The 25,149-nt window shown below is 40.0% G+C and overlaps 2 protein-coding genes across 3 annotated transcripts; both read left to right on the forward strand.

Moving 5' to 3' along the window:
* The first annotated feature begins 3,869 nt into the window (after nt 1-3,869).
* sptssb (serine palmitoyltransferase, small subunit B) lies at nt 3,870-8,566 on the forward strand. 2 transcript variants are annotated; one of them, XM_008403479.2, is made up of 2 exons: nt 3,870-3,961; nt 5,737-8,566. In XM_008403479.2, the coding sequence occupies exon 2, from the start codon at nt 5,745-5,747 to the stop codon at nt 5,985-5,987; it is 243 nt and encodes an 80-aa protein (XP_008401701.1). In that variant the 5' UTR covers nt 3,870-3,961; nt 5,737-5,744; the 3' UTR covers nt 5,988-8,566. The 2 variants fall into 2 exon arrangements, with proteins under 2 accessions (XP_008401701.1, XP_008401700.1); XM_008403478.2 differs by having other exon boundaries at nt 3,958-4,160.
* Nucleotides 3,878-23,018, forward strand: otol1b (otolin 1b). Its single transcript, XM_081614601.1, has 7 exons — nt 3,878-3,961; nt 8,616-8,808; nt 18,495-18,589; nt 20,198-20,631; nt 21,044-21,133; nt 21,868-21,939; nt 22,022-23,018. The coding sequence occupies exons 4-7, from the start codon at nt 20,211-20,213 to the stop codon at nt 22,918-22,920; spliced, it is 1,482 nt and encodes a 493-aa protein (XP_081470727.1). The 5' UTR covers nt 3,878-3,961; nt 8,616-8,808; nt 18,495-18,589; nt 20,198-20,210; the 3' UTR covers nt 22,921-23,018.
* The last annotated feature ends 2,131 nt before the right edge of the window (nt 23,019-25,149 follow it).

Here is a 25,149-nt window from a genome sequence, read left to right on the forward strand (position 1 = left end):
CAGCGATTATAAAATGGAAATGTTGTTTGTGGTGCATGACCGGGTGCAAAGAAAACAAACTGAGAAGCATGGAGTCCTGAGTGTGAAAAGCTGTCTGCACACATTATTCAAAGTAAATTACAACTTTCTTGTGTTTTTGCATAATGCGAGTTGGTTTTATTTATAAGCTAACGTCCTTTTGTTGCCTCGGCTGCAGTAAAATGGATTTAAATGCTGCATCGCCTTGCCAAAGCGTTTATGCCACTGGAACCTTTCCATTTTTAATCATCTCACAACCACTAACTTGCATGTAGGCTGTTGGGATTTTATGCAATAGACCATCACAAATCAGTGCATAGCGCTGAAGCAGAAGAAGATGCTAAGTTTTAATCATCTTGCTACAAATAACATTGTAAAAACTGCAACATGCCTTTGCCTAATTTAAATAAAATTCAGTGAAATTCAGTTGGAAACTAGTAAATTGAGCTCTGTGTAAGTTAAGATCACATAACTTCTTCTTGTACTGAAGGTCTCAGAGAAACAAATCACATTGTGGTAACCAAGAAACACAGCAGACAAGCCAGGGAGAAATATGTACAGAAGGTGGAAGCGAGGTTATGTTGGTGTAGCAGCCCTAAACATCTCATGAAAAACGAATCCATTCCCTAAAAATAGATTATGGTACAACTGCAAAACCAAAGCTGATGTGAACCATCATGTAAATAATCCACAGAAGGGAAGCTGCTAGCAAGGAGGAGGGTGTTCTGGTCAAATGGAAGCAGGACTTAATTGTTTTTCTCCTGGCATCTGAAGCTCTATGAAACAAACACTGCATACGCCCCCCACCACCCCTCCCTGACACAACAATCCCATAATTAGGCATTGTGGTGGCAGCATCAAACAGAGAGTTGGTTTTTCTTCTGTAAGTTGAAGACAAGAAAGATGAAGTGATCCAACAGTCCAGTCTGTTGTCCAGATGAACACCAAGGTTTTTATATTCCTGAACCACCTCCACCACTCCTCCCATGATGGAAATAGGTTTTGACCTCATCCTGTTTCTTCTGAAGTCTACCGTACAATCATCTCATTTGTTTAGTTCACATTGGAGATGAGATGATTGTTTCCACACCATGACGCAAAGCGATCCACCGGATCTCCGTCCTCAGCTTCTGATACATCTGCAGAGTCACCCAAGTATTTCTGTACATCAACAGGAGTCCAGAAAACAAGAGTACAGAGCCCTGTGGTGCTCCTGTGCTGCTGACAACCTGGTTAGGCACACAGTCCTCCAGTCTCACAGACTGTGGTCGGTTTGTCAGGTAGTCACAGATCCAGGGGATTGTTGAGGTCTTCATCTGAGTCTTCTGGAGTTTCTCACAGAGCAGATCAGGCTGAATTGTGCTAAATGCTCTGGAGAAACCGAACATGATCCTCACAGTGCTGCAGGTTTTGTCCAGATGACAGTGGGTTTCCTGCAGCAGGTGTATGATGGCGTCTTCCCCTCCAACTCCAGACACTGAATGATGTGGGTCGTCAAGGCAACAGGTTGTTGATGATCGATGGGGGGAAGGTGATTTTTTTTTTTTTTTTTGCACCAGAACCAAACATGTATTATTTTTGAAGCTCTTCATGTGGAGTTTATCAGCAAGTGAAAGCAGTTGAATTATTTTTCACAGATGCTTATTTAAATTTTTTTCATTTTAAAGCAAGAAAAGCCAGGAATTTTTTATTTTTTTTACCACCAGATTTGTTGTCTTCCTTTACATAATCATGTAGTCTACACTGTGGAGGAACGTGTGTGTCGCCGTGTCTCGGTCTTTTGTGACACGTCTCACATTTTACCTCGAGGAGAGCCGGTCTCGCTTTTCGCAAACCTGAGTCGTTGTTAACGGTAATCAGATCCACTTGGGAAAGTGAATGAATTGAATCCACAAAGCGAGTGTGTGTATTTCACCATCACTGTTTTTTCTTTCTTTCTTTCTTGCGTTTGCACAGCATACGTTGTCATCTGAAGCTCTTGTAAAGAAGCATTTTAAACTGTTTCAATAAGTTAGAGACAAACAATGCTGATCTCTTGTGTTCACAATTTTCTAAATGCTACACAAAAGCAGGTCGGGACTCACCGGGTCCTTTCGCCACTAATCTTAACCTGAAATCTGTTCGGACAGATTCAATTTCCATTTATACCCCAACAAAACAAATAAAATAAAGTGTATCCATGCATAACTGGTGCGCCTTATCGGCGCTGCTAGGTGTTTACACATCAAATGCAGCGTCACAACTGAGCTGCTCAGCAAACCTGCAATTAAGGAGATACGATTTCCTACCTCTGATTGATCCCTTCCAAAAAATGAAACAGGTCGTCTTGCTTTAAAGAGGAAAAGGAGGCTTCCAGAAAGCAAACAAGGATGTCGGGTTATTCAGATTCTCTAGATTAGAGTATTTATTTCGTCATTGGTCCTAAAGGCTCAAAGGTTTAGCTCTGAAAATCTTTATATTGCTGTGGAAACTTCACTGGGACTCAAGTAATTTGGATTTTGTGGCCTACCATTATTCCTCCTGGTCTTAATTATCCAATAAGATGAATAATAAGTCCTGAAAATAAATCTTTAGACTTTTAGTGAGATTGAGTTCAGTCTTTTTCTTGTTAGCTAAGGTCATAACTGCTGGAGCTGTTGTTGAGATCAATAAAATCCTGATCGATGAATCATAACTTGTATTGACACACGGCATTCAGACTTTACTTATTTTATTCACTTTCAGCGCTGAAAGGAGACGCGTTTACCATAACATCCGAGAAGAGTTTCTAAAAAAAAAAGTCTGTGTAGCGTCTGAGGAGAAGGAGGAGGTCAGCTGATTATATGGACTGAAGACACTCCCTGAAATCGCACCATGTCTCTGTGTCCCTGATAAGTTTCTGTTTCTCTGAGGAATGAGCCTCAGCGTCTAACAGAACCAAAAATTTAACTTTTTTGTCTAACAGCATGTGACTCTTTCTCGACCTTGGTAAAGCGTCTCAACACTGTCTATGGGTAAGAAGAGGCTTAACAAAAAAGAAACAGCTTTGTAACTTGTGTCCTGGATACATGCCCTTGATGCACAAACTTTACCACACTTTTTCCATCCACTAAACTTTCCACGTATATACTAAGATATGGCAATCTGTGAACAGCCAGCTTTTTTTAGTAATGACCTCAACTGTTTTATTCTCCTTGCGTATATGCATATATACCCGCCTGCTGAACATGTCAGGTCAGCAGCCTTTCTTTGTACTCTGTAAGCTACAACACAGCCACTACGCAATAGAGTGTGAAGAAATTCTGCTTTTAAAGATATTTATGATCTATTCTAAATTCAAGAGAACCTAAATGTTGAAGGGGGGAGGATCCCAGAGTTGGATGGAAGAGTCAGGAGAAGCAAAATCCAAACGGGTTAAATGCAGTGTGTCTGTTATGAGGAGCCATGTTGTTGGTCCACATACGTTTTATGTCCTTGCAGTCAGATTTACATTTTACGATCAATCAGGTGCCTCTACACCGTTAAATGTTTCAGATTTGGGGTCTTTAATAATGAACACCTCAGTAACTGTGAGTGTGCAGCAGCTTGTTTTTCCGTTCCGCTGCTGCTGCTGCTGCTGCTGCGTCAGGAGGAGGAAGGGGGGGAGAGAGACTGCGGCGCAGCTTCTGGCTGCAGGATGGCGGGACAGCAGCGCCAAGGATGCGGCGCGGATTGGAGAAAAGTTTAGGAACGCCGCACTTAGCAGCGCATCATGCATGGCGCGGAAAAAAAAAAAAGAAAGAAAAAGAAAAACACAGCCGCAGCCGCAACATCGGCTCCCTTCTGCGCCCTCTGATGCGCCAGCCGCTTCCTCTTGGCCGCGAATATTAGCGCACACTGACCGGCCTATGCGTCAACCGGTCCGCCTCCTCTGCCTCCGCCTCCTCCGTCGCTCCACCTGCATGGTCGGCGAGCCAGGTGAAGGGTGAGTGTAAACACGAGCAGTGGGTGTGGTGCCATTTCTAGAGCATGTATGAGGGCCGCATGTATATATGCATATGAGAGAGAGAGAGGTGGACTGGTGAGACGGCTGGTTTACAGAAAGCAGCGGAGCAGCAGGGGGGACGCGGGCTGCAGCTGGTACTGTTGCAGAGGAGACAACCAGGGGGTTCCCACCGACTGAGGTCAGTAACAAACCCCTTCTTACATGTATGTATATTCAATCTAAAGCTTAATTGTAATTTCTCATTTACTTTTATTGAACTAAGCCGCTGGTCTGGGATTTATCTATTTTTTTGTTCAAATTCCTTTGTAATTAAAGCCTTCCCTCCATTTTCTCTCAAAAAAACAAACACACACACACATGTTCTCCTGTTGGCCCCTCCCTCCCTCCACAGTGACGGGAGCTATACCCACATCTGCACAATTTTTATTGGAAATAATAAAATAAACATATCTTCCTTCAGTGTGTGTAAAATGGAGCACTTGGTCCCAGAGCAGAAAGTGTTATTGATGTAAGCCAGTGGTGCCCAAAGTCGGTCCTGGAGGGCCAGCATGTTTTAGTTCTCTCCCTGGTTTAACACACCTGGATCAAATGATGGCTCGTTAGAGGCTTAAGAAGAACACCGACTTGCTGAAATGGTTGATGTTATCACCAGGGAGAGAACTAAAACCTGCAGGATGCCGGGTGATGAGAAGTGATGACGCTTCTCAGGTCATGTGGGAGCCTAATTTCATTTGGTGTTGTTCCTGTAATCTGTTTTGTGAGGCTTTATTGATTTCAGGCCACTGGTGTGTTGTTGTTGTTTTTGTTAGAGGTGCTTATGTCCAAGTAAGATTAGACATTAGATGTGGGGCCCTGATGAGAATTTGATTTGGGCACCACTTCCAGTCAAACCCATCAGCCATCACATTGTTGTGCATTTTAAGATTCTTGATTTTTGCATTAAGACAACAGATATATTGATTTAATCATATAATTTGTTTCTTGAAATCTTACAGTTATTGGTGTCGGGTCAGATTCATTGTGAATACGCTGATAAGAATCAATGGAAAACTATAATTTATTGATCCATTGATTGATTTGCATTTATTTCCTCTGCTATGCAAGTCTGACACCATCACAGGCTCGTGTAGCAGAAGTGATTGGTGGATAGTAAACAAATTAAACTATAACTCCCACATAAAACTGTAAATGTTCCTAAGACTCACAACTAATAGTTACAGGGTTTTTTGTCAGTTCTTTTAAAGCCTAAATAAATGTGATTTAAAAAAAAATGTAAATCACTTAAAAGTTACCACTCAAACATCAGAAGTGGTGATGAAGTTGACTTATTTCTTTGGTCAATCTTTATTCACAACAATAAAGTTACAAGTGCTTTTTTTTGTGATAAACCAAAAATTTGTTTGTCTCAAGGACACTGGAAACGCAGATCATCACATATTTTACATTGCGTTTGTTTTTGGATACACTCGAATGCACACAGTACATCCCACATGTAATTTTAACACGTGTTTCCATTTGTAACAACCGTTAAATACGAAAAATAGGCCTGTAACATCGTTGCACTCCCATTTATTTGTGGAAGGGTTGACGTTTAAATGCATGGTTCTGTGAAAAGGGTTGCCGTTTGTATCAATATTTGAACTTCTCCTCAACAGCACCTACAGTCAGTACTTACGTTACAGTTCCAACTTTTAAATCTCATTCAAATCACTTCACTTTTCATTTCCTTTCGCCTCTGTTTGCCCACTCCCCAGCTGGCAGGATGAACTTCAAAAACATGCGGGAGTACCTGGCCTGGCTCTACTACCAGTACCTGCTCATCACCGGCATCTACGTCCTGGAACCGTGGGAGAAGTCCATCTTTAACTCTGTCCTCTTCTCCGCCATTGCCATGGTGGTCTACACCTCGTACGTGTTTGTGCCCATCCACGTGCGTCTGGCTCTGGAGTTTTTCTCTGAGATCATCGACGGCCAACCGGAGAGTGCCATGGCGCTCATGAACTGAAACGAAGGAGGAAAAGGGAGGGAAAAGACTCATAATAAAAAAAAAGAAGAAGGGGCGGCTTGTAAAGCCTCTCCTTTCTTCCCCGGAACCACAAAACGGACACTTCATCAATACTGAAAACATGAAGATCCTGCCGGAATGATCTGGAAGCCTTACTCACTTCTTTTTGGATCCCACGCCCTCTGGCCTTACCCGATGGTATTACACAGCAGTGCTTTAATTTCCTGCGCTATTGAAATGTTTGGTTTCCCTTTTCCTCGTCATATGTCCTGTTTGAGGGCATCCCACCTCCGGGTTTTGCATGACGGGGCCATACGTGACAGGTGGATTTGCATGCTTGACAAACAACAAAGCACAACCCGTCTCTTTTTCTTCTGCAAACGTCATGAAAGTATCCCAGTAGCTCTGATTTTTAACTTAATAAGACCTGGACAATATGGAGGAAATGATTTTTTTTTCCAGAACTAAAGCAGTAAAGGTCATGAAACTTTTTTTTGTTAACTTTTCTTTCGCTTTTTCTAAATCTGGTTGTGTTTGAAATGACAAATGCAATATACTTAACATCTAACGGCGCCCCACCTAAAGTCATATAAAAAGCCTCAGAATATTTAAATCTTTTACTGGAGTAACAGTCTTTCACAAAACATGGAGAAATAAGAATTTTAATTTGAGAACATTTAAGTGGAGGAAAAAAAATCCAACATAAAAAAGCTATTTACTCAGTTTCAACGATGTTTGCCTTCATTTGATTCCTAAAAAGTAAGTGTATTTAGGCAGCTTTTTAAATTTATACTTGACTTTTTTAAGTTGATCCGAGTGTCTAATAATTTTTTTGGTAAGACAAACGGGTCTGTTTCTTATCCACTATTCAAAATGGGAAAGATTAGAAAGCTGATACTAAAAAAAAAAAACCTCCAGGAATCAATTTCTTTCCCACTTTTGCTGCATTTTCTCGCACCAAGGTAGCATTTGGCTCTTCATCAGATGTATATGTTAATATGAGGTTACACAGAGCCTTTTTTTTTTTTAACTTTTTATCCATCCCTCAGAGAAGATGTCTTGCAAAACAAGTCAGGCAAACGTGTGTTGAGCTTCATGTATTGGCGATAGTTAAACAGCTGCTTGCCTGTGCTTCCACATGTCTTCAAACAGCTGGAACTGTGGTGAATGAAGCCATTTTGCTTTGAGAAGGGAGATGAAAACAAATGTAAAGTTCAATTTTAAAGATTAGCATAATTTTTTCTTTAAAAAAAGAGAGAGTGATGATATCTCAATGAAACAAATTTACATTAAAGGCCGGCCCGGTGCCAATAGACACGGGCAGAACCCATTTAATCCAAATTAGGCCCCACAATTTCCAAAGCTGACAGCAGAGACTCGCAGCTTATAAATATGTAAATCTTTCTCCACCTCTAATGGCGACAAACAGGTAACGATGTATACGTCTGCACGCGTCAGAGTAAACACCTGCAGGTCTGTTACGTGACGAGTCGAGGCCGTAGTGACACACAGCACTTGTTCTCACCTGTGTCGAGTGTGTGTGTGTGTGTGTGTGTGCGTTGACACGTTACACCTGAAGATGCACTGCTTTCTGATTAAAGTGGGAGAGTTTATCACAGCTGTGTTGACATGCACCAAATACTATGTTTTTAATTATGCTTGAGAAAATAAAAAGGGAAAAACTTTTTTTTTTTTAGTTTCCTTGATGCACTGAAAAGCAAACTGAAACCTCGCAGCGCAGAAGCGATGATATTAGAAGAGAAAGCTTTAGCTATGCAACAGATGTGAACCTATCAGTCACATCTGGTCCTGACTGTTTAGGTATGCGCCGATCAAAAGGAGCAATAAAAGAATAACGATGATGAAATGAGCCGAGCCCTCTCTTTATCCCAGTTTATTTTTTAAATATATATATATATATAACGGCATGTCGGAAAGGTGTGCTGAGCACTGAACGGGGAACAAATATTGATTTAACGCTCCTCTATGTCCGGGCTTGGCTTTGACCGTGACATAGTTGTGCTTTGCACGTATTTGCTGTGTCATGCAGCTGGAAAATTAGTTGAATGGAAAAAAAAAAAAAAAGTTTTCCTCGGCTGCAGCTGATCTATAGAGATGCCGCCTTGAGTCGTTGTGATTAGTATTGTGCATATTTCTGAGTTGAAGATCGGCTTTAATTATTTGTGCTGTGGATCAAGGGCTCACTGATGACATGCTAATTTTATTTACGTGTGTATTTATGTTCATTGGTAAATGCTTGGCTGGTTACAATGTCAGTTACCAAACGTTTTATTGTTCAATTATTTTTGTCAAAATCTCTTGTAGGCCATGATTACTGCATTGTTTGTTCTTTTATCTCTGCCTTAACGTGCTTTTTGTATTATTCCCAGTTTGTATTATGTTCCCTTGACTTTTGATAAACACTTTCATCAATGTGAGACATTGTCCAGCAAGAATGAAGAGGCCTTTAAGATACTTTTTTTCCCCCCCACAGTTTACCAAACTGGATGTTGTATTTCTACATGATAGCTACACGTCACTGTAGTAATCTCAAAAATAAAGGCATCGGATGACACTTACGCAGTCTCTCTTTGTCTCTTTTTTTTGTGCTTGCTGTTTTTGCCACAGCTGCTGGGAATAGTTTGAGGTACATATTCATGTTGGATGTGGCTTCAGCTGCTTTGAAACGGAAGAAAGCCGAACAAAAAACCCGACCTGAAACGCTTCACCACATGAGATGGACAATAAGACAATAAGAGGACGAGCCACTAAACCAGTTCTTCCGAGCCGTGTTTGCCACGGTGAATCGCACACCTGCATGGTGAGCTGCCCCTACCCACAAAGCTCTGGTGTCCTCAGGCCACGGTCTTTGTATGACCCATTATAAAGTATGCAACACTGACTGACACACATGAATGCTCCTCCAGGCCATTTTTCGAATGCAGTGCCAAAAAAAGTAACAAGACGCACAACTTTGACCAATTTTGCCATATTACAACTGCTACATTTGACACATTTTAATTGGTACTTATGCAATAGTGCAAAACACATGTACTGCATTATCACGGCTGTTATATATAGTAAAACGTGATTTTTTTTTTCCCCTACATATCTTCCAAGTAAAAGTTGAAATAGTACGAGTAATATGAAGAGTTTATTGGTTGTTGAGCCCATTCATTCTTTTTTTTGGCAGTATGGTTCGGGTGTTGCCCAAAATACCTGAAATTTAATAATTTGATTTTAAAAAATTTACTTAATTAATAAAAAATAAAAAATCTAAATTGTAAAAAATTAAATTAGACTTGGGTGCCGGATTTGACTGGGCCATTCTAGCGCACCCATTCCATTATCGCTCTCATCTGGCTATGGTGAACTTTGACCCCAGTCTCTCAAGTCTTTGCCAATAGATTGTGCCACCTGAGTTGTGGATCTCTGCAGCTACCCCAAAGTGACCCTGGACTACTTCTTTACTTAATGCTGCCATAACTGTATTTTAAACTTATTCGTAGCTTTATCTGACCTGTCTGGATACAGGCAGTACAGAGTAACCTCTATAATGTGGTCAAATCACACACAGGTGTTTAAGTGACCCCTGAAACTCACTGGCTGCACTGCTATCCAGAATAAAGGAGGATGAACGCAACTGCATGCCACGTTTTTTAGATAGATTTTTAAAATGTATTAAAAAATCCCAATAAAAGTGGCGTGGTTGCTTTTCCAGGCCACTTTACTTGTAATGCATATTTATGCAACATTAGGACGAGGATAGAGGTCTGAGTAGCAGCTTACCTGTGGTGAAGTTGGACTACAGCAGGGCTGCTGTGTTTATGAGTTGTAACCAAACACCTTCACCTTGTATTTTTCCAGGATGTTGGAAGGCAATAGGTGCAACACCCTCAGTTGTCATCCCCCACACATCCCAGCGAAACCAAAATGTCACCTTAAACCTCTGTCCTCCTTACTTTACTGTCCCCATGTCTTAGTTGTTGTTTTTTTTACCTTTCTTTGTCATAAAAAGACGAGGCTTTTTCTCGTTCTGTGTCGGCGCAATGTCCGTTTCCGCCCCCTGGTCTCTGAGGAGCAGCTTTTGTGTTGACACTGACCGTGTTAGTTTATGTCCCATGAACGCACGGGTTAGAGGTGTAAACAAAGCTGCCCACACTCCTAAACACTCAAGGAGACGGATGGTGTCCTCTTTCTGCTGTGTTTACACGTGGCCCGTTTGTGTCGTTCACCCAAACAATAGGAAAAGCTGCTGAGGTGGGAGGGAGACATACTTCAGCAACGTTCACACAAAAGCACACCTGACAGAAAGGAAGACGCACATCTTTGTGTTTTTCTTTTCTCTGTCGCCACAACCAACAACAGCCCGGTTAGCGTTTAAAAGTTGATACAAGGTGCTCATGTTTGCAACGTGTGGTTCATAGAACTAGAAAAATTATTGCTGCACACAGAGAGAACTACTTTAGCAACAGCTTGTCTGTCAAAAACAGTGAAGGTGGGTTAAAGTTCATCACCGGTGAGGAAAACTAACACATTTGTTCCGTAAGATGAATCACGAGAATTGAAGTCTCGTATTCATCGATCTGAAAATGTGCTTGCCTTCATGAGATGAAATCTTTTGACCGACCCAAAGGGGTTCCACAAGGTGCCGTTCTCGGGCCCAACTTTTTTTTTTTTTTTTTTTTTGTAATTCAAATTTTATTGATTTTCTGAATATTATTTCACATAAAACACAAATACAGAACAAAAGAAAAAGAAAAAGGGCTGGTGCACCACTCCCCCCCCAAACCCAGGGTACAGTCATATATTATATGTATGTTACAGTGTTAATCCAAAAACATTTAGTAGTTGAGAGAAAGGAAATTGTCCGGGAAAATCAAGCTTCATCCAGATACATTACTCAAAGCCGTAGTTCTTTTCAATAAATCCCAAAAGCTATCCCATTCCATGTCCCTGTTCCCTTCCATGTTGTTGAGCATGGCTTCTTAAGAAGCTGTATCCGTCATTGCTTTAATCCACTCATTTAGCTCGGGACACTTTGTGGTCTTCCAATGTCTTAAGATGATCCTGCAGGCTGTCACTAGACCGACCACAACTGTAAAAGCTCTTTTTGGGGTGTTCGACATTTGAGATCCGTCTCCCAGTAAACACAGTTCTGGAGTCTGAGGGATCTCCGAGCCGAGCCATGCACTCAAAGCCTCCAAGATTTTAATCCAACATGGTGAAACCAGAGAGCAGTCCCAAAAACAATGCAAATATGTGCAAACTTCTTTCTTACATTTCCAGCACATATTGTTTGACATTATTTTCATTCTATGTAACCTAGTAGGTGTATGATAATATCTATGCAGCACCTTATACTGTATAAATTTACTTCTGGCCTCTTTCACATATTTACCACTCTTTGACAGTACACTCAACCATCTTTCTTTTGTATACTCTTTTCTCAAATCTTTCTGCCATAAAAGTTTAATATTTGACGATTCGCTACTCAGATTATAACTTAGCAGCTTATAAAATTGAGAGGCAGTGTGTTGTTCACGCGGCATCTTAATATAATCCAATATATCATTTTACGCAATCATTTTAAATTTTGAGGTAACACAATGTCTCATCTGTAGATATTTCAAAAAATTTGCTCTACCTTCCAAATTAAATGTGTGGGTAAGTTCATTGAAGGACATGAATTGCGCGTCTTTGTACAAATCACCAATGGTGCACATGCCACGTGAATTCCACTGCCTCCAAAACAAAGGTGTTTTACCAATACATATAGCAGGATTATTCCAGAGAGACGCATATTTCTCCACCTGATGTGGAAGTTTTAACAGTTTGTGTAACTTTGACCAAACTTTACAAGAATGAACACAAACTGGGTTTGTTGTGTCGATCTTTTGAGACAATTTGTGTTTAGGGTCAAATGGCAAACAAATATCCCTTTCAATATGTAACCATTCCTGCCCGTTCTCACCTTCCCAGTGTTTAACTAATTTTGCCATCTCAAATGACAAACAGTTAGAGCTTAGGATCCGGAAGTCCTAGGCCGTCCTTTTCTTTAGGAGCATACAATTTTTCTAGTTTTATTCTCGCTATTTTACCTTCCCACAAAAAATGTTTAATTAAGTTTTCAGACCTTTTAAAAAAATCGAGTGGAATTGAAATAGGAAGCATCATAAGCACATAATTAAACTGAGGGGCGGTGATCATTTTTATAACATTTATCTTCGGGCCCAACTTTTTAAAACCGGAATAATCCGGATGCATCATGCCTAGTTCCAAATGTTTGAATACATAAAGAGGACAGGGTGGTATGTAATGGCCTGCTTGTTTACAAGCCTTAAATGAAAGTTAATCATGCAGCACAATCACAACATCGACATTATCAACTAGCAACATTTTTCTTTCTGAATTTACACTGGGAAGGCTGCTGGTGATGTCAACCAGCTCTTCCATTGCAACCACTATTGTTTTCCTATTTTGGGTTTTAATACAACATGAAAACTGTACAACACACACACACACACACACACACACACGCACGCACGCACGCACGCACGCACGCACGCACGCACGCACGCACGCACACACACACACACACACACACACACACGCACACACACACACACACACATTTCTCTACACTTTTGCCAGTGGCTCCTTCTGTCTGGCGTGGTATTAAAAAGAGGGGCACACAAACACCAGATAATGAAATACAACTAATCTGTCACTTGTGCCCTTAGCAAGTTTTCTATTGCTTGTATGCAGCAGGTTTCTCTTGCAGCTGATAATAGGAGGGCTAGGCTAAGTGCTTTCACTGGGACTACGCTGCATTTTGTCCTCCCCAGAATCTCAGATAAGCTTGAATTTTAATTGGAGTTCCCTAGAGCACCATTTTTTCCCCCCCAAATCTGCCACTGGTTGCATTTATTAAGCGTTATATCGCACATCTTTTATATCTGTATATCTTATCTGATTTGAATGTAAAACAGGATCTGGCATTGTGTCTCTGAGACGAGATGTACAATCCAGGTCCTTTCAGTTGTGTCTTGGTAAAGAGACGTGTAAACATTTTAGTCATCAACACTCTGTTGCCCATTTGCATGTGGCAAAATGCCACAACAATGTACTTTTACTTGAGTGACATGACTCTGGTAGCAGAATATCGTCCTGTAATCAGTGGGCTGCTGCTTTGAGCATTAGTATAATATTTTATTATTATAGAGATAATAATGGTAATAATTTATGCACACTTTTGGCTACATGTAAAAAAACAACTGTATAATGTAAACAAAGCAGAACAAAGACAGCATTAAAAAAAAATTACAAGACAAACTAGATCAGTGCATAGAAGAAAATGGATTCCGTCCATCCATCCGTCCGTTCATTCGTTCATTGATTTGCCATTCCTTCATATGAATATAAACTCTTAACTAATGGCTGGACTACATATTCAACACTATGAAATCTGTTAAATATTTACACGTAATAAAAATATCAGTTTAGATCTGTGGTGAACAACACTGAGCAGATCTTTGAGACATTTTTGGAAGTTCAAGCCACCACCTATTTTGGGACGACACCAACAGGCTCTAATGCTCGAGTCGCTGTGCATTACTTCATATTTATGAAGAATTGTCACTGATTAACCACATGACTCAGTCTAGTGCAATCAACATATATATATATATATATATATATATATATATATATATATGTTTTTTTCCATCTGCAGTCTCTTGACAAGAGGTATGCACTATGACAGAACTAAAAATGGGCAGTGCCCAGTTCTAACTCAGTGTTACATCTACTTAATGGGCTTTGAGAGAGCATTGTTTGCACGGCTGGGTGTGTTTGTCTGGGTCTATTGCTATAGAGTTTTAGGATGAAGCTTGAGCAAACGCAGACTTTTGACAGGATATTCTACACACAAAGTATAAATGTCCACAAATATACGGTATTTTATTAGCTCTACAAACTACAATGAGGACATACCTCCTGTTTGTTTTTTTTGTATGTGTATGTGTGTGTGTGTGTGTGTGTGTGTGTGTGTGTGTGTGTGTGTGTGTGTGTGTGTGTGTGTGTGTGTGTGTGTGTGTGTGTGTGTGCGTGTGTGTGCGTGTGTGTGTGTGTGTGTGTGTGTGTGTGTGCATGTGTTTGCTTTAATTGTTTAAACTGTATATTATGGAGGTCTTTGGACCGGCTACAGTCAACCAAATAAGCAAGCACTGGACATTTATTACATTATGCACACTTTAGAATATTATTACCATATAGGTACAACAGAGGTTTCCTGTGGTTTGACAATAGCCATTATTTCATGCATCCAAATGTTTTCTTTCCTTCTTTTCTTTACCGATGTTTGATGAAACAGGTATTGTGTTGTGACGTTAAGAGATGTTGTGCAATTATTGACATTTTCACAGATCAAAGATCGACGACAAATCTGCTACGTGACACACCTCCCGTTTCTGTGGAATCTGATCCGTGAACAAGTTGAATATGACCATGGGAGAGGCTGATAAAAACCAAAGACTGGGTGGGACTGAGTCAATACTCTTTCAATTAAGATGAAAATGTTTTTAGTCGACTCTGTTGACTAAAAATGAGGCCTGATAGAGATTGACTGTTTTGTAATTCGTAAAAATTTTTAAAGCTAATATAAGTATGAATTTCCTTATATATTCACTTGATTGCAGTTACCTTGAAACAAGATTCATTGCAAGCCACAAATTAATCTAAAAGTTCAAATAAAAAATAAAGTCTGCCACCAAGTGGACATGCAAAGAAATAGCAGTTTCTGACTGTCCATCTTTTTGCTCCTTTGAAATAAGAAAGGTGTTAAATTCGCCACAAAATTACACCAAACCTGAGTTAAGAGGAGAATATTTTAAAGTGGTTTTGTTCTGCTACTGTTTATAGGAATAAGGCCTTAAGTAATAATCATAAAAAAGAAATTAAAACAGGAAATATCCCAGCCTGACCAAGCTGCTGTGAAGGAATGTTTGACTGATTCCCAAGAATTTTACTGTGAAACTCAGCAAGGCAGGGAGGGACAGAGAAGTTGATACCAGACCTTTCTGCTCCTTCTGAGGTTCATGCAGTTTGTTAGGCATACTAAAGCTTACCACTGAGGGGGGGAAATTAATAGGCTTGTTCCTTAAGATTAGTAGTGGGAAGGTGGAGGCAAAATAATAAAAAAATTGGATAGAAAAGCTGAAAATGTCTTTGAAAAGATTTAATTTAACGTCTATCACGAGGTTCTGTTCTCTGACCAATATTTTACATTTCATTTTTCAGATGGACTCAGATCTAAACGTATCAGAATGACATCATTTTTACACAGACCTAAAATGTTATCTTTACTGTCTCTACAGTATCAAGTTCAAGAAATCATGAATGTCCCCCAAAACATAGTTTTTACATCTATTTTGTTAGGTGTTTCTGCAAGAATGAATAACATCTCAGACATATTATATTAACATCACTAAATAAAATGGACTCACCTAACAACCCATATGTGTATATATGTAATACATTTGGTTTTCAAAGTGGGAAAAATGAATCTTTGTATTTGCACGTCTAAATCAGAGTGCTTTAGGAAGCATCAGAGAGGCCTGCACATAAAAACATTGCAATAGAAGAGCAAACTACAACTGGTAATTGCCCAAAGTGATAAATTACCACATCATAAAATCGCAGCAGGGAAGACAAAATATATAAGCAAAATTGTAATGGTTAGTAAGACATAAGTGACAATCATTCCATAGTTTTTATTTGCTTCTTTGTTTTATAAAAACATGTCTAAATCCCTCTCTAACTTTCTCCTCACACGTTCACAGCAGCTTGAGGATCTCCTTTACATGCGGAGGGTTAATGTAAGTTAATACACCTCCATCCAGCTAAGTCTTCTTTGGTCCTCTCTCTGCTCGGCTGCACTGGTAACTTAACTCCTTCCTGTCTCCATCCCTTTGGGGTGTGTGTGCACAGACTTTAAAAGCTTTGGTGAACTATTTTAAAGAAGCAGAAGTCAATCAGTTTCATTGAAACAAATTATAGATTAAAAAAAAAGGGAATAAAGACATTTTGTCCATTCGTAATAAAAGATGATGAAACCCAACAAAATGTATTTCTTACAAATGTATTTGATTAAATAAACAAGATCCAAACTATATATAAAAAAGAAAACTAGCAGCTTCTTAAAGGAACAAATGTTTAGATTTCTCCTAATTAAGCTGATAAAAAGTTAAACTTTTATTAAGACTTTGTTAGCAGTAGGTGACATTTATAAAAATGTCTTTTACATATTTGTTAAAACTGGCACTACTGTCCTCAAATGAGACAAATAATCTGCAAAATAAATTTAAAAAATCACCCTGTAGTCCTACCGCCATCTGTAGAAACACACCGCTCCTGGCCAGAAACAACCAATCAGAGCCAGGAGAAGGAGGGCCTTAGTGAAGTTGGTCAATCTCGCGTTCTCGCTTTACTGAGGTTAATTTTCTCAAAACTCAACTGCTCAAACTAACATAATCCACTTAATCTTCACAGTCATGTCACAACACAAACTCTTTCTTTTACATGTCCTCTTTGTAGCACTTTTTAACCTTTGTTCACAATAAACTCTCTTGATGGTCAGTCTTGAAAGTCACTAATAAATTAAATGTATTTTGTCTGATATTCAAATTTATCTGATGATCAGTTAAATTTGGTTTATAGGGCCAATTCACAACAAGCGTCGTCTTGAGGTACTCTGCAGGAAATGTGATTTCAATTCAATCATATACCGATTGTTATTTGTAGTGGTTTAAATCCTACCCAGCATATTTTGTAGACTCGTTGACTTGCAGCATTCACTCGTCCCCGGCGATGTAGCGACAGTCGCTTGTGTTGGGTTGTTGACTTTACAGCAATCCCTCATACTGAGCATGCATGCAGTGACAGTGGAGAGGAAAAACTTCCACGTAATAGGAAGAAACCTCCAGCAGAACCAGAAGAAGGATGTGAGAAAACCTGTCAGTTTTTTCCTTCAGTCACCTAGGCCTATAGTAGCATAACTACACAGATGGCTCAAGATAATCTAAGCCAGGCTATGATCAGAAGTGCCAAAAAAGCAAAACCAGGAGAGAAATAACATCTTCAAGGGACTGTCCTGACACTATCTAAACAAGCAGCTTTTTGGTCATAACTTCTTTGCAAGATTACAGAAACTTTCATGAAGTTTTGAGGCACCTCATGTGCCAGTGGCATTGGATAAGAGGTTGTTGTGTCTCATCTAGGATATTCTCAATCTGCTAGTAGGAAACAGCTGAATGTGCATAAAATGTGCATCAATGGGCCTCTTGGTCACTTCCAGGCTTTAAGCCAGACTGTTTCCAGAGTATTGTCAGTGAGTGTACAGGTGAACGATGCCTGGACCCTCTGAAGGCAAGAAGGAAACCAAAAGAACTCGAGTCTTTCTCACAAGCTTTCTGCATTTTCAATTTTTCTTTGGACAGTTAACATTAGCTGCTTGGAGATGGAAAGTGTTTGAAAAATCATGCTTCAAACAAACACAATCCTCTGCCTTCAGATACCGCTAACCCTCTCCATTTCCCCTAATTTCATTTCCCGTCTCCCTGCTCACTTTTAGCCGGTCACAGATCTCCCCAAGGACACAGGGTCTCCGGCAACCGAGGCATGACCACTTTTCAAACATTCTTTGTCACTGGTAAGTCAAGAGTTTCAGCTCGACAGCCACCTGAAAATCACTTTTCGACAAAAACCTGAGGCGATCTGGTTACGCCGCAAGAATGAGTCATTGTCCGGGTCTCACAATCGCAGCTACCCAGATGTCGCTGCCAGCAACCTTGAGAGTTCTTGTGCAGGAAGAAAAGAAGTCCGCCACAGTGATTAGGCGAGCACTGCAACTGCATTGATTTAAAAGGATAAGTGGGTTCGTTCGACAAACAGCTCAGGTTTTAGCAGCACCTCAGTGATTACCAGAGCTCTTTAGGCTAAAGCTTTCCTCTGGATTCCAACCAACCGCTGGTGAATTGAGATAATGAGCTCCCTGTGCTATGGTGCCAGTTTGCAATCACTTTGTTGAGAATATTAGCTTGCAAGATTAGGATTAAGCATTTTGCGGCTATCTGCATGTCCAAACCTACGGCCGAAGAAAAAAGAAAAGAAAAGCCATTGGGCTCTCTGTCTCAGACTCCTCTTTGCCTGGCTTTGTCCCACCTTAAGAGCTCGGGCTGAAGGAATGCCTCATGTATCGGGTGACCCATTGCCCCGACTGCCTCTGCTCCTTGCCCAGATCACGGGGAGGGAGTGCACCGGGCGGGCGCTGTATACCGTGTCACAAAAGCACCTTTCTACACAACAGGGACACAGAGAATGGACCACAGCACAGTGGTTCTTTTTGGGTCTCAGCCCACCATAGTGGGATTGCGGACCTCCCTCTTTTTTGCTTTACACACAAAAAACACCCCCATCCCCCATTGATGAGATGTTCTTTCACCCAAGCCTGGCAGAGGTAACAGAAGGACCTGGAGCCCCTGGAGTGGCAGATGAATCATCGCTAGAGAGGATAAATGACTTTACTACTCATACACATTTGGGTGAGTGAAACTACTTCTGTTGAGATTAGGTGTAGAAATTTGACAGAATGCTAAAGAAAGTAAATCTCTTTTTTTAAAACGAACAGGACATAAGATTGACTTTACCTGCATGCATAAACACGTTAATCTGAAAATAGCAATGTAGTTAATAAAGACAATTAGCACGCTTTTGCTAATTATGTGCAAGCCTTGACCAGTTGTCCTGCAGTCGTCTTGAAGGGATTTCAAAGTTGGTTGTGGTTTTACTCCTTTTTTGTTCAGTTCTTCCTCCAAAGCATAAAATGTTGGGTTTCTAAACACATCTGAGCAATGCACCAGGTTTGATCCAATTTCAGAAATCAACTTGGAGCTAAAAAACAGTAACATTTGTTATTTTTGATATTTCCCATTAACCCAATTAACTAAAAGCAAAGAAAGAGTGATAATCCCTTGAACTTCAAAGCCTTTTACAAACTGTATGGTTTAGCGAGGTAAAACTCATTTCAAGACTTTTTCATATGCAATGTGACACAAATTGTGTACAATCAACTGACTTGTACAGATTCATTGGAGACATTTCTTTTTCTTATATATGTAAACTTTACAACATATAAACTTTACTGTTACAAAAAATGTATGAATCCTTCAATTAATACTTTGTAAAAGCAACTTTTGAATCAGTAATGCAGACATTATTTTCATTCTTTATCAGAGTCACAATTTGCATAGTGCTTGCAAAAGCTCAAAGGATCTGATTATACAAAGGTATCAGTCAGGAGGAGAGTAAGAGCAAGTCCAGAGTCAGCACCAAGGCATAGTATGCAAAATTGAAGAAATTATGAGACAAAATAGATATAGCAAAAATGTATTTGCTACAGTACTGATAAAAATAAAAGACCCAACCTGGTCATGAAGGCTGCAAAGAGACCAGGAAAAACATTTTTTAAAGAAGCTGCAGGAATTCCCAACATAAACTGGTTATGCTCTTACCAGTTGAAATACTTTCCTGTTTTCTTCATATGTCTGAAATGTAGAAGTATGGGAAAGACAGAGATCCGGAGAACCAGCCTTAAATGAAGCATGTTTGGCACATCAGAGGCACAGAGCCTGAAAAAAAACTCTATCCACTTTGAAAGATGCTAATAGCAGCATTATGCTCTTATTCAGACTTTGAGTCCAGTAGTTATTTTCCTACAGATTTGATAAGACTTGTGAAAACTAAAACTGCTGTCTTACTGGTCTTTTCCGTTTTTAAAATTTGCAATAAGCAATAGTGTCCTGAGTCACATTGCATTCATAAACCAAAAGAAAACGAGGTCATAGGTTACTCATTAATATACATGGACACTTACCAACTTAAAAACTTAAAATATTTTAGTGTTTATTTTCTTATGGTTGCCAATATCAGTCAAACTGGTCGTTTAGAAAGCGCTTATTTCTAATGTGAGCTTTTCCTCACCAAATAAATACGTGGAAAGTAGATCTGAAAAAAGTTTGAGATGAACCTAATGCAATAAAAGCTAAATGTATTTCATCTCTGCCCTTGGTGAGGGATGCTGTGTATGTGCTACAACAGATCTGAGGTCGGACTTGAGATCTTTGTGTTTTTGTTTTCTGATACATTGTCAGATCCCAGTCAACAATGAGGATTATCTCCTGCCAGTGGACTCTTGTGGCTGTAGCTGTGGTTTCAGTCACCGTGGTATTCTGCACTAAGACCAAACCTACAGCGAAACCAAAGTACCTGTACACAAAGAAGCCTGTTCCACAAGTCACGCCACACAACCCTGTCACAACCAGTGTCCCCAAGACTCTCAAGATAGTGGTGACGCCAAACCCCGTGCAGCCTCAGCCGCAGCCGCCGCCTCCGCCGCAGCCCACTGCATTGAGGACCACCTACGTGAACCACAATCTTCCACAGCACCACAGTGAAAACACTGAGCCCACAGGTGTTGGTCCTGACAACTACACCCTGGACTACAACGAGTGCTACTTCAACTTCTGTGAATGCTGTCCCCTTGAGAGAGGCCCCAGGGGGTTGAAGGGAGAAAGAGGCTCAGCAGGTATTAAAACTAAATGATGATGTAAATGGTATTATATTAAATGAAACCACTTGTGTGCGTGCGTGCGTGAGTGTGTGCGTTTGTTTTTAATACCTTGTGGGGACCATTTTCCTGACACTACGTTGTGGGGTCCCACTGCTCCTTGTGGGGACCAAAGCCTGGTCCCCACAAGGGGAAACCCTGTTTTTGGGTCAGGGGTTAGATTTAGGAGTAAGGTGTGAATTGAGTTTTGGTTAGGGTTAGGTATGTAATGGATAGGGTTAGGATAAGGAAAAGGTTTAGGCTGTAGAAATGAATAGAAGTCAATCAAAACTCCCCATAAAGATTGCCACGCAAACATGGGTGTGTGGGTGCATGTGTATGTGCGTGTGTGTGTTTGTGTAGCTTCAGGTAATTATTTTTTCTTTTCCAGGACTACCTGGTGATATTGGGCCTGCAGGACCACAGGGTATACCTGGACCACCTGGCATTAGCGGTCCAATGGGCTTTAAAGGAGATAAAGGTACGTACAACCAAATAAAACAAAATTTATTGTGACAACGTGCTTCTTGATAGAAATAATAAAATATGTTTTATTAACAAATATAAGGCCTTTTTATTTGTAAGACTATTCTATGACACAAAAGGTCATGTCACAGATTAAGCATGAGACAAAACAAAAAATAACATTTAAGACTGAAAACAATGAAAAGAATATCAAAAGAGGGAAAGGAGCTAAAATCAGACAAGTTAAAGTGCTTCCAAGAAAAATAGTGGATAACTGTGATTTTCTTTAACCAGTAAAATTTTCCAACCTGAATACTTTCCAGTCTTCCTGAACAAATACTTTGTCGAACCACTTTTCCCTGTAGTTGCAGCTGCAGTATGTCGCCACCAGGTTTACGTACAGAAAGATTGAAAGCTTTGAAAATTTGAAAGGAGTTGAGTTTAGAGAGAGTAAAGCTGGGTGTCTTTTGCATAGACATGAAAGTTGACATCGAACTTGCAGAAGATATGCCAAAAAGGAAGGAGCCACATGATGAGCAAAAGGTGGCCAAGGATAGAACCTTGAGGAACACCAGTGGCAATTGACATTACTTTATTTTAAGGTTTTGATCTAGATTTACAAGTTTTGGGTAAAGAGAGTTTACAAAAACTTTGGTATTGGTGACACCAGGACCTAAGTGTCTAATACCGTTTGTGTAGCATTCAAAGACAATCGACTTTGTACCTTATTTATTTAAATGAAACTTACAGGGGATAAAGGTGAGAGAGGACATCCTGGAACATCAGGCCCACCAGGCATTCCAGGAAAACCAGCACAAAAAGGTACACAATTATTCAGATGATTGCTTACATCTCAAATACAGGTGCACTGGATTTATTCTGACACCCCTTTGAAACTTTTCAGGTGAAGCTGGCCTCAAAGGAGAAAAAGGTGACGTAGGAGTTCAAGGTGTCAAAGGTGAACAAGGAGAAAAAGGAGACCATGGCCAGAATGGAACTGCTGGTGAGAAAGGGGAACCAGGACCGGAAGGGCCTGTTGGACCTCCAGGAACAGCTATGGGCCAGGGTCCTAAAGGAGAAAAGGGAGATAAAGGAGACTGTGGCATATTTGGGGAGAGAGGTCCTAAAGGTGACCGAGGGGAAACCGGTGCCCCGGGCATTCAGGGTGCAATGGGAATTCCAGGATTACATGGCAAACATGGCACCCCTGGGCCCGTCGGCATTAGAGGGGATCCAGGACACCCTGGACCTCCAGGAGAGCCAGGAGTGTCAGGGCCTCAAGGGCCGCAAGGGATACGAGGGATGCCCGGGCCAAAAGGGGACAGAGGGTACCCTGGCGTCAGAGGCGAGCGGGGCTTTCGTGGATTAAAAGGAGCGAAAGGTTCAGGAATGCTTCAGAAACGTTCTGCCTTCAGTGTCGGCATTTCTCCAAAGAAATCCTTTCCTCCCTCTGGCTTCCCGATTCGCTTTGACAAGATATTCTACAACGAAGAAAATCACTTCAACATGAGCTCCAGCAGCTTCACATGCGTCCACCCCGGGGTTTACGTCTTCTCATTTCACATCACTGTGCGTAACCAGCCTCTGCGAGCCACGCTGGTGGTGAACGGGTTACGGAAAGTCAGGACTCGGGACTCCCTATACGGCCAAGACATCGACCAGGCATCCACTCTGGTGGTGTTAAGACTGGCAACCGGAGATCAGGTCTGGATGGAGACTTTCAGAGACTGGAATGGGGTTTACGCCAGCAGCGAGGACGACAGCATTTTTTCTGGGTTCCTGCTGTACTCAGACAAAGCCTGAAGCTCCTTTTGTTTGCAACACCGGTGACTTCTCTCTTCTGCTGAACTGCTACAACCTCACCTCATGGGTGAAAACACCAAATACTGAGGGTGCTACTCTGTAACTGTGAATTATTTGTAAGTTTGTTATTATCATCAAACGTCTGGTTCAAATTCTCTCATTTAGAAATTTCTAAATAAACCAACCACTCATGACCTCAAGAGACAAACGTGCAGCCCTCAGCAAAACGGACAGCTGTAATGACAGAAAATCAAGATTTAAGTCATAATATGGGAAAGGAAGTGCAAAATTAGTATATGAAACAGAAAGTAAACATGACAGAAAATAAAAAAGCTAGTAAATAAATAAGATAAAAGCAATGTTTATATAAATAAAGAGTTAATGTCAAAGAACTGCTTATCAATAATGTATGTAGTTCATGCAGCCATATAATCTCACAAAAACATTCAAAAGTACAACTTTTAAGTGAATTTTGGCAACATGGACAAAAGCCACACTTAGGAATAATAATAAATGGCAGATTTTAATAAAATTACTGGGAGCAAACAATTTTGGCAATGACAAAATAGGGTGTGAATATGTTTGCAAGGCACTGTAGCATTAAAGATTTATAAAGATATTCAAAATTTTTTGCTTCCCCTTCTCTCATTACCCACTTTCCTGTCAGTTAACTATCAAATAAAGGCCAGTAGAGCCAAAAAAACATTTTTTTAAAATGCCTCCATTTCAGGTCTAATAACGCCTATTTGAGTACAGTTCTATCTAAAAAAAAAGAAAAAAAATCAACACAAAACAATCCATAATTGTCAAATTTAAAGATCCTTTCAAGATTTCTTGTAAATGTATAAAACAACTATAATAGATTAATAACTGTTAATAATAATAATAACAACAACAATAATAATAATAATAATAATAATAATAACAATAATAATAATAATAATAATAATAATAATAATAATAATAATAATCCTTTTATGCATGAAATTCAGGATTTTTACCCCAATTTTTAACATTTTTTCTTATTATTTTATTATTTTAAGGTGATCAATTGGAATCATCTCCAAATACAAAGTTGTTATTTGAAAAATACATCAGTAGTATTGTTCTTTAGAGGTTATCTGATGTCAATATTTTTTTTTACCTTCTTATACAGAAGAAGGAGGGACCGGGTCGGTTGGCGTGCTTTTCTGTCTGTCGGCCATGTTGGATTTAACAAAAATAATTTCTTGCATTTGCAGCGGATGGCCAGTAGTTGATAGTGTATTTCATGATGCGTTAGTGTCCAGTTCAGTGGTCTGTGTGCATTTATAACATAAAAATACACAAGAAGCACAAGAAAATGGCTTTTAGATAGCTGTCCACTGTAGTGACCACTATGCATGAAAGGCTTAATAATAATAATAATTAATAATAATAATAATAATAATAATTGCTAAGATTGTTTGGTCTTTCCAGAGATATGTAATTTAATTTTATTCAGGGGTCTCACTGTCTGATGTTGCTGCAGGAACAGATATTTCCTGAAGGTTTCTCACCAATGTGCTTCTGGTAATTGTGGTCTTTACAGATGAATTGTTAAATTAGTTCAGGGGCATCTTAGACTCAGGTTTTCGGAAGATGTTTTTATATTTGCCCACTGTTGTTTAAGGGTTAGGGATTTTTTCCCTGCAGGTATGATGCTTGACGTGTAGACCAAATGTTCTGTTTTGGGTTCATCAGACCAGACGATTCATTTTCTTGGTCTGTAAATCTCCAACGTGTGTTTCGACAAAATATCCGTCCAGTCACTGCCATAAAGGATCAGTAGTTTGAGAATTAGCAATGGTTGATTTTCTAGATGTTTCTATCTCCACAAATGAAAACTGGACCTCTGCCTAAAAAACTGCAAGGTTCATGATTAATCTTTTGACCGATGCCCTTCTTCCCTCAGGACTCAGTTAAGAGTTTACAGCCAGATCCAGGAAGAGATTTGGACCCAAACTTCTCCCATATCCAAATAATTTTGGTCAAAACGCTTTTTGGGACGTCCAAAGTCTGTGTTTTGACATGATTTAGTCTCTGAGATCCACAGACAATGTGTTTGACTTAATTGCTTTAATATGAAATCGCATATAGACAAGTGTGGATGATTTCAGATGACCTTACCATCGATGGACTCAAATCACGTTGAAGAAGCATCTCAAGTATGTAACCCTTATAATTTTCTTAACATCCAAGAAAACATGT

The sequence above is a fragment of the Poecilia reticulata genome, chromosome 13 (assembly GCF_904066995.2).
Source record: "Poecilia reticulata chromosome 13, P_reticulata-male-v2, whole genome shotgun sequence".
Lineage (NCBI taxonomy): Eukaryota > Metazoa > Chordata > Actinopteri > Cyprinodontiformes > Poeciliidae > Poecilia > Poecilia reticulata.